The following is a 10,687-nucleotide window of genomic DNA, read 5'->3' as shown; positions in this document are numbered from 1 at the left end:
GCTTTCTATGAATCTTCTCTCAGTGTATCAGATGACACACACAGGCAGTGGAAGGAAAGTGGAATTTACCCCAGATTCCGTGAGCATTTATGACATGCAAACCAATTTGAAGATTGCATCTAGCAAGGTAAATGATCAATCTCGTCTGTATACATTTTCTGATTTTGTTCCTCAATCAAATGGCCAAGTTATTCTTGATGCGCAGTCGCCGAAAAGCATGCTTCATGTTATGCCGCCTCCGTCGAAATATGATTACTCTCAAGGACAGAAACCTTTGTCTGGCTTGTTGCCATTGACATCGTCAAATACCGGGAGCGACAACCTTTATTCCATGCTTTTCGCAACAGGATCTGGTCAGGCCCAAGCTATGAGTTCTTCTGGAAATATAGAGCGAAGTTCTGTGACTGGCGCTACGGATTTTGGACCAAGGGGCACGGACTGGACCGATCGAGGATCCGCTGGGTTGACAAGCAGTTCATCAGGAAACACCAGCAAGATCGCCAAGGGATCCATCAAGCGCAGCGGCAGCGGCAGCGACGGCGGGGTAATTCAGTCGGCCGCTGCCATCAAGCAGAAGCAAACGCCTGTCTTCAAAATCGACAAGAGCGACTTCAGAATCGCCGTGCAGAGGCTCACCGGATCGCCACCTGCGTCGGATAACAGAAACGGATCGTCGCCGCCGCCGCCATTATCATCACGGCTGCACAAGATCAGGCCGTCGCCTTTGTCTTTCGCGACCAGCGGCGACGGCGGGCTCGTTCTCCCTCGACTTCCGCAGCTAAGTCTGTCGTCTCCGGCGCCCTCGGCCTTCGGACGTACTCTGCCGGGTTTCGACGGGAACGCGATGGCGTCCGCCGCCATGCAGTTGCCGTCATCGTCGTTCTTCTCGCAGTTGCCGCCTTTGACGCCCGGCGATCATGTCTGGGCCAACACGCCCGACGTCGTCGGCTCTCAACGGCCTGAAATTTTCCCGGCTCCGTGGTCTGCAAATTGGGGCGATCCAATTCCTTCATATAACCGGATCCTTCCAGTGCCATCGCCGGCTCACCAGTTCACAATTCCGTCTCCGTTGCCGTCACCCGGTGGCCTTGGAGTTCCGCTGTCGCCAAACGGGTTATTTTCTCCGTTACCAGCCCTTTTTCCGTCGCCAACTGCGTTTTTCCCCATGGGTGCTCAGACTATCCGCGGGAGTCTTCACGATTCTCCCACTGGAGGGTTAGCTACCGGGTTTTCCTTCTCGCACGGTCACATGTGATGCTTTCTTTGGGCTGGTCTGTTAAGTGGAAATTCACACTGTAATTTTTATTCATTTTGCATTATATTTTGAGGGGGGGTTTTCTTCCCACTGGGTTTTCCCTCTTTCCTCCTTTTTATGCATTGTATATGGGTACCTAAAATGGCCGTGTTGTCGGGACTCATTCATTTTGCATCACACTCACCTAAGTTATGCTTAAGGGGGGGTGTTGGTGTACATGCACTTAGACTAGCTGTGTTGGTGTACATGCACCTAGATTAGCTCCAGTTAACTTATTGCTTGCATGTGGCACATGTACACATTAACATAAGATAAAGCACACTTAGCTTTAGTTAGCTTTAGTTATTGCATGTACAACTAAGCTTAACTTAGTTGCTTTTATGTATTTATTCTAAAACTAATATTGTAGAATCAATTTCATTCTTTTCTCAATTCTTGCTCGCTTCCTTCCATCTCTTGCAAGCTTGTTTATTGTTTTACAGATCTAGATCTGTGTATCTCAAAAATCTCACATGGTATCAGAGCTTGGACCCAGGTTCGATTCCCCCAATTTGTGTTTGAGGGGGGGTGTTGGAAGAATCACCGCACCTCTATAGAATCCATAATTTCCACCCTGGGGATCCTAGTTACTAGCTTGTAATGTTTACCAACACCTGCGGGTTTTGGTGTAACGGAAAACCTCCACAAAGACCTTTGGTCAGATATTTTCAAGAGCTACAAAATCGAATTGTAGTTTTATGGAAACCAATGGAGCATGCATCTTCAGATCCCATTCATGAAAATAATTTTTGTTCTCAGCATGGTTGAATATATCAAGATCAAATCATGTGGATGTGCTCGAAGAAAAACAAAGAAGAAGTCAAAGATAATTTTTAATTATTTCCAAATCAAGTGAAACAGAAAGCAATGGAGTTAAGTCAAGTTAAAACTATTACAATTGAATTGCGAGTGGCAATTCTGCATGAGTTGCCTCTAGAATTCAATGCGGAGTCTGCATGGAACAATAATTATGTACTCATCCCAAAGCGAATGAACAAAGAGCCATCATGAAGGAGAGGCCAAGCATCAGCATTAAGAGTAAAAAGAGTTGCTTATAGGAAGGCGATGTTCCTATGCCATGAAATTGTTGAATCTCTGTTCATATGTCATGAAATTGTAGAATCTCTCCTGCGCTAAATTAGAATCGTTGTGGAATTGGTGCAACCCATTCTTTAAGATAACGTTGTAAGTAAAGTAAAATTTCTATAAAGTGCATTGAGGGAGAATTGGTATTGTGAATGGGAGTGTTCACGTTCCATTAAATCTACATGGAATTTATGAAGCTAAAAGAAACTCAGGGTTGAATGTACTAGAAACTCTGAGTTAAGGAGAGTTAACAAGTGCTTACTATGATAGATAATAAGTGCCCATGGAATTATATTATAATTGAGGTTATTTTAATTGTATTGAAGTGGATTTTTATGGTATAATAAGTGGGATAAATTAATGTATTAGTATCAAAGTTTGAAGTAAAAGTTTATATGTAATAAAGTAAATTTAAATTTAATGTGTTTTAGAAAATTTCCAATAAAGTAAAGATACAGAGTTTATGAAATAAGTGGGTTAAGTGAGTTTGTTAATTCAAGAAAAAATGGCTAGAAGTCTTTAGAATTAAAAGGTTTTCAATGTAGAAGATGTAAAGTTGAATCATAAGTCAAATCAAAAGTATATTGAATTCATTGAATGTACTGGGTGCATGATCGGTAGAGCCCGACACACAAAGTTTGTGCAATGTTTTGTAAGGATAAAGGATATGGCAGTTGTTTGCAACAAAGAATGCAGAGTACAAACAAGCTTATGCAAGGGAAAAAGGAGATGATGATGAATATGGATAGTCATTTGCAGAATTCAGAGAAAAGCCACAAAGATGCTACAACAATTGGCATAAGAAAGAAAATGATGAAGAATTTGAGAAAGATATTGTTGAGTTGAGGGAATGAATTAATGTGTTGATGAAGGTACTAAAGAATTAGAAACATGGATGGATAATGAATAAGACATTTAAATGGCCAATCAAGCAGTTGATTGCAAGGAAACTGAAGCGCAAGTTGAAATTTTTGGTAAGGAAAGTGGAAAAACTCTAGACAACTGAGATAAATGTATGCATTTGTGAACTATAACAAGGACCGATGTTTGGCGAGGACAATGATGATGCTAAAATAAAATTTGTTGATATGAACGTGGGTTTGATTCCCACGATGATGCTAAAATGAAATTTGTTGATATGAACATCGGTTTGATTCCCATGCACCACAAATTGTTTAGAAGACCGCATATGATGACTGAATCGTCAATGGAAGATAACAATTATGTTGGTTTTAAATCAAACCCACGCACCACAAATTGTTTAGAAGACCGCATATGATGACTGAATCGTCTATGGAAGATAACAATTATGTTGGTTTTAAATATGACAATTAGTGTGTTGATGCATGATGTGTTGTAGATGATGGACACGACACTACTTCTATTTCATGCAAAGCTAAAGACTAGTATGTTGAAATGATTTCTAAAAGTGACCATAAAATGCTAATAAAATGTCAAGAAGAACTAGAATTGCTAGAAAAGATGTTGATGGAACCTGAATCTAAGCAAGTTGTAAATAAGGAAGAGAAATTTTCAAGTAGTAAAAATGTGAAACTTGAGATAAAATGTAATTTTCAATTGAATATTAAAGATGATGAATTGAGATTCCAAGCTAGTAATAATAAAATTCAAACAAAAACTAGATTGGATATTGAAATCAAAGAACTAAGAAAATTGATGGGAAAAAAACATAAACCGAGATATTGGAAGATGAGGCAGACATACAACAACATAATACATTTGATTGGTCAAGTATACATCAATAAATAAAGAGGAGAATTGCAGCATAAAGTTTGGAAGCCTAGAAGACGAGAAAAGACAACCATAAAACAACAAAATAACAAAACAATTGATCAGTAACAAACTAAAGTTTGGGATCGAGGAGGAGTTTAATTAGTTTATAAATACAAATAGTCGAGAGACCAGACATTTCTTTTACTTGGGGCATTTGATGCAGGAACATCTAACCTAGGGTAACATGTTTACCGAAGGAGTTGGATTCCTAAGTCAGGATTTAATTATTTAATGTATTTTCCTATAGTTTTAGGAGGGAATGAGCATCATTGTAAATTGGAGAAAGTTCAAGAGTATGTTGGAAGGGTTGAGAGAATTGAGGGTTAGTTAGATCTCATGTAGAGATAAGGGGCTAGGTGAGAATTTTTATGGATCATGAGAGATATTGTGGGAGTTTGTTTAGAATCTAGAACCTGCTTCGGCTTTAGATCCACTTGTGTAAATCTAGGTGAGCCTGTGAGGCATGTAAAGGAAGGAGAGTGAGGAAAGAAAGGTCAATTATTAGGCCAATAGTTCTCTTGTAAATATCTTATTTCTTTAATGAATTATTTCTGAATATTTGTATGCATTCGTTATGGGTGTGTTGATTTTAGTTTTATGTGTATGTGGGTTTTTATTTGCAGACACTATAGTCTATGCCATCAATGGTCCAAAACCCAAAGGCATCTAACAGGAGAAAAAGATTGTCTCCTTACGGATCACTAGTGGGTAATTACAAATGGTGTGGGTTTCCTTGAATAACAGTGATGAGTCAACCTGCATTTGTGGATAGAAATATGTAATGGTTGTCCCCCTTCTAGTTTGACAACTGAGTTATGAAATGTTTTCCACTATGTAAAAAAGAAAAACATGGAACATGGAGAGAATATATATATATATATATATATTCCCCCTTCTAGTTTGACAACTGAGTTATGAAATGTTTTCCACTATGTAAAAAAGAAAAACATGGAACATGGAGAGAATATATATATATATATATGGATTACTCATATAAAAATAAAATATAGACAAAGATGATTCTTATATATAATTTAGAACTAAAACATTTACATGATGATTATATAAATTTAGTTATACACTTAGTACTACATCAATAATGATCAAGTAACAACTCGATAAATTAGAACCATAAAGTGCAATTTTTTAATTAAGTCATTAAATCAAAATGTATTACATAGATATTGAGTTAGTGCTACTATAGGTGGGAATGTGAATGGAAAATACAAAATGGGTAGATACTAAAATTGTAGATGGAAGTATCGTCCACGGGGTGTTCGATAGATGGTGATTGGGTGCTCTGTTAAGACACTCCTTGATGTGAAGTCACTAGTTCAATTCCCCACCCCAATCGAGGTGATATATTGGACATGATGAAGATGTAGTCCTACCAAACTTACAAAAAAAAACTGTAGATGAAAGTATCACATAATTCACAAGTGTCAATAATCCTCCATATCATCATAATAAAAATCAACATTGCTACCACTGCTCTCTCCATCCTCCTCTATATCCCATCCAATCTCAACATCTACTAGTATGGAGGATGACCCCTCAAGAGGTTCATCATCATCAAAAGTGATCCTCAACCACACACCAAAATGATTTAGACCTCCAACTTGTTGGATGAAATGAGGTGAAATCATGGACAAATCACTCTTTTATGAGCCATGGGTTGCTTTTTGGAGGAACACATGACCAAATTGTGAGATAGAATAAGGGCACATGTAACAGGGCACGTGCTAAATATCTGTATGACATGTGTCCTCACGGATTTGTTTGACACATTGGATTCATGACACATTACCAATATGAACATGTTAGGTAAGTTAGATGATAATCAAGAAGAAATGTAATTAGTAATATTTTGTAAGTTGTGATATTCATTTTACTTCTCAATCCAACATCGTGGATAATTTCTAGGGAAACTAATAATTTAGGAGGGAGTTAAGAAGTAAAAAATTCAAACTCTATCGTGAGTTCAGCTTTCCTTGAAGAGGTAAAGTTTTCTCATATCCACTTTTTTTCCCAAATTTTTGACTCTTTGGGTTATCTTAAAATGTGTAAAAATAATTGAGTGAAAGTTCTCATTAGTCAAATCTATGACTTTCAACAAAATTCTTACTAGATTTGGGGAAAATTCTATCAAAAAAGGGGTGAATTTGTTTATTATTGGAATCTACTTCGAGACATCAATTCTCTTGAAAATGACCCTCAAGCTTGGATTGAATTGTTGATATATAAAATAATCTAAAGTCAATGTTCTTGATATTATCAATTTTGCCACACTTACACTTTGTTGATTTAAGATTCAAACTCAATGACTCAAAAGACTTGAAAAATACAAAAACCTTGAAATATATTAAATTATATGCACAAAACATATGATAAGTTTGATGGAAATTTCATGGGCGAGTACATGGCAAGAGAAGATAGTCATACTACACTAGATATTACTAATGTGATTTCTTATTATATTATTTTTAAATTGATGAAATATGTCATGCCTTAGGGATTCAAAGTATTGGGGATTAAGGAGTTTGTCATTATTAACAAAGGATTCATATCAGTGGACTTTACATGGTACACAAAGGTAGTCAAGGCACACCCAAACATAGGGGTATAAATTATGGCATGCATGGAACTACTTATGGGTACACATTACACAACCAAGCTTATCTTTGTAATCTCTTAAAGGTTTGTTGGGAACTAACTTGTTCCTAAAGAATCAACTTAAACCTCTACACATTAAATTGTCAACCTGAGATTTCATCTTCTTATTGCAAGATTGTCTACATAGTTGGTGCAAGGATAGTGTTCATCGTTGCGTTCCTATACAAAAATCCTAAAGAAAATCAGGTTGTTTCTTAGGAAATGATGACTATGACAAAGGATTTGAAATGCATCTATCAAGAAAGCATTAAATTATTTAAAGCTAACAATCCTTACTTTGCTGCGAGAAACAATAACGAAACATAATGTTGTAAAAGGAATTTTATCTAATCGCTATTCACTACAATTGCTAGTAAATACTAACAGTAAATCTTGTGAACAATAATTCAATCGAAGGAACAGTAAATCATTCAAAACTGAGAGTAAGAATAAATAATGATACAAAAAAGACAGTAAGTGTTCCAGGATTGGGCCCACGGTCTTTGGAATCTAACCGTCTTGAAGTTAACTCAATACGCTAGATTAAAACCAAATCGCCAAAATCTTCATTAATATGCAACAGTAAATTATAGGAAAGTCTGTGAAAACTTAAGACAATTTGTTTCTTCAGTCACCTTTTACAATTGACAAGAATAATTAACCTCCTTTACTAGAGTTTAATCATGCTTTTATATTACAACATAATTCTAAATTTAAAATAGTAAAGCTATCCTAAGAATTGAAAGATTCTCAGGATTCTTGATTCAAGCTATAAAATCTTCAACATCCCTTCTGGAATAGCATTCAACCCAAGGAAAATCATTGTATTTTAGTAGACATAGGGGGGTCATGTGTTTTAAGGGAGTTGGATTCCTAAGTGTTGAATTAATGTAATATTTAGGCTTTTGAGTGAGTAGGATGGGAATTAATTAGATGATGTGAGATATTTTGTAAATCCTCTCGAATGAAGGAGAACATGAGTGGTTAATAATGACGAGAGAGTTAGAAGTCAATTATAACTCTTAATGTAGTTTCATGATTCGAGGAACTATAGAGGACATTTAGGAGTCAGTTTAGTAGATTAAGGATTTAAACCAGGAAATTAGCTATAAAGTCCTATGTATAAATGTAAGCCTATGGGTAGAGTGAAAGGGGAGGCCACTAATATTGAAGATTAGGTTTGTGAGAGACAGAGAGTCTCGATATGTAATCAATTGTTCATATTTATATATACAAAGGTTTATTCCTAACTGTGTAATTGTGTGAATGAGTATTTAATGAATGAATTACATATAAGTTGTGAATTCGTAGGTTCTGTAACAGGGGTTGCAGGCAGAGTTCTGAAGGACATGCAGAGGAGAAGAATGATTCAGAGGAATCATAAAGGGATCTTTGAATCCAGTTGAATATCAGAGTGGAGCTCTGGAGAAGTAGCGAAGTGAGAATTTGCAAAAGTTAAGCTTAGAGAAAAGGTTGAGTAGCGGAAGAGCGGAAGCCGAAACCCTAAAGGAAAACCCAAAACCACAAGGAAAAACACTGAATGATGAATTAAAGTTAAAGAAAAGGAACAAGTGGAGAAGTGAAGAGGTAGGGCATATAAATCGTTAGATCTCAAAGATCAACGGTGATCGCATGAAAGAGCATGCAGAAGATAACTCTCGAAGAAGCGGTTTTTATATAGGAAAGTGGATTTTGGGCGGAAGAAGGATCGTAAGTGGTATTCTTCTGTTTGGTTCCGATTCCATTCATAACATGACACGTAGCAAAGTAGTGGAGAGGGGAAACCACTTTATCGGGCGGTTAAACCCCATGCTTGTTATCTACCCGAAATCAGGGTGAACCGTTGGATCTATTAAGGATAGATCAACGGTGAAGGTTATAACGCAAGTTGTTGATCGAAGATCGGAGGAAAGGACAATGGAGTATAAAGGTAATAGACCGGGAGTGTGGACCCGACGATTTATGGAAGTGGATGTATAAATTTTGAGATCTGGCTTAAGTGTTTCGTAGCGGGTTATTTCCTTTGTATTACGATAAAGTTAAAGTCCCGAGTTAAAGGTGAGTTTGTGTGTATTTATTTCTATTAAAAGGGCATAATAGAAATAATGTGTGGATAAAGGGTTATGGGTAAAGTTTATGCATAACCAAAGTAAAGAGAGGGTTTCATGGTTAGGCCGATATAACGAAGCAAAATGTGGGGTTTGGTATATATGTGGCTTATGGGTTAATAAAGGTTAATGAAGGTTTATAAGGAGTGATTGAGTTCCGATATAAAGGAAAAGGTGAGTTAAGGGTTAGACTTTATTAGTCTATAAATCATTCCGCTTGAGACTATGAAAGGGGCCTTAACCATTGATGGTTGAAGATTTTGACTCGCTTGTGAGTTAAATTCCTGGGACTAATGCGCTTATGCATTGTATATCCATATTGTGGGTGTAAGTGGGGGTAACCCTGCATCAACAAATCTCCTCAACTATTTTACTGGTTGTTGTTCTTGGTACTTTGGGTAGAGAAACTCATAAATGTGTGACAAAGGGAGCTTTATATATCATTTTCTTGTTTTTTGCATAGAATTTGGGCATGTATCACTCGAATTCAACTCATATTTCTTATTTAAAATTTGTTGAATACTGTTGTGTTTCAAAACTTGGACATTAGGGTTTATTTTGAGAGTTTCTCATGTTTTTAAACAAACTCTTTTAATGATTTTCTAATCAAACTCTTTGCAGGATTCCAGGTATGCTAAGATTTTCTAATCAAACTCTTTGCAGGATTCCAAGTATGCCACTCATTGGGAGGAGGCACAAGATAAGCTATGGGAACTATTCTAATTTCCAAGATTATAAGGATACCTAGATAGGATGATGCTCATGTTCTCGATTTTCCCAACTCCCAAGGTATATGATACAGATGTTAATCCTAACAATGCTATTTTTTCGGTCCATCAATTGGTGGAGAATGCAAATTAATGTATGGTTTTGGACAATGAAGCGCTTTATGACATTTGTTTTAGAGCTTCAAAATTGATTACTCCAAGCTTTAAGTATTCTTACCATCTAACCTCATGATTAAGATCCATTTTTTTGATGAGAGAAGTATGTGCAATAGACATATGGGCACATGAATTTCCTAGGAGGCATAGCTTGTTATGAATGTGCATAGATTCAGAGGCAGCTAGAGCAACAACAAGTAAAGAAACCTAAGTGTATCTAGTTCCAGGATATCGAACAATAGTCTATCTAGTAGTAAATAAATAAGCTAGGTCTCCATGCACAAGGTTTAAATTAAATAAAACTCACAATGGCTTTTGAGCACAATTGCCATGTAATTCTATTTGAATCCATGCTCAGGTTGTTGGTCTGAATCGCTGCTCGTCTTTTGATGATTCACTCTGCCTATAATGTTTGAAATCTATGGAGAATCTATGATACTATATTTACTAGCACATACCCTCATAAACGCGCGTCTGATATGCACCTAGAGGTTGCTCAGGTGAGGATAAATATCTCGAGTTTACACAAGTGACCTTGGTACTTGAGATTTTTCAACCTGCAGGTGCATATTAGACTGGAGTTTAGAGGGTCTGTGCTGGTGTTCATATTCAATGCACCCAATGCACCATCTGGATTCGATGCACAATTAAACACATCACTTTACATAAAAAGAGTTTATGGATCACCCCTACCCCACCTCACCAAGGCTGTAAAATGCATGCATTTCAAGTTTGATTAATAAAATTGCTCTTCGAGTAGTTAAGATATCAAACACTTGATGATGAATAATTTGGCTATTAAATTCCAGGATTTATGATTCATTGATTAAATATTTTGATGACCCTTCAGAATTTGCTATGTTGCAAGT

At 36.7% G+C, this 10,687-nt stretch overlaps 1 protein-coding gene across 1 annotated transcript; it reads left to right on the top strand.

The window, feature by feature from the left end:
* Positions 1–229: 229 nt before the first annotated feature.
* LOC149172152 (uncharacterized) lies at positions 230–1,307 on the top strand. The gene has a single exon (XM_089426218.1). It carries the CDS (start codon positions 230–232, stop codon positions 1,253–1,255), a length of 1,026 nt encoding a protein of 341 aa, XP_089282344.1. The 3' UTR covers positions 1,256–1,307.
* Positions 1,308–10,687: the final 9,380 nt, after the last annotated feature.

Source organism: Pinus tabuliformis, chromosome 4_2 (assembly GCF_031772625.1).
Source record: "Pinus tabuliformis cultivar Carrire ecotype Pingquan chromosome 4_2, CPIR1, whole genome shotgun sequence".
Lineage (NCBI taxonomy): Eukaryota > Viridiplantae > Streptophyta > Pinopsida > Pinales > Pinaceae > Pinus > Pinus tabuliformis.
The sequence above is the reverse complement of the archived record's forward strand: the minus strand, read 5'-3'. Positions and strand labels throughout refer to the sequence as shown.

What these genes read in the sequence shown, in the direction of transcription:
- LOC149172152 (XM_089426218.1), top strand. Translation starts at nt 230, where the DNA reads ATGCCGCCTCCGTCGAAATATGATTACTCTCAAGGACAGAAACCTTTG.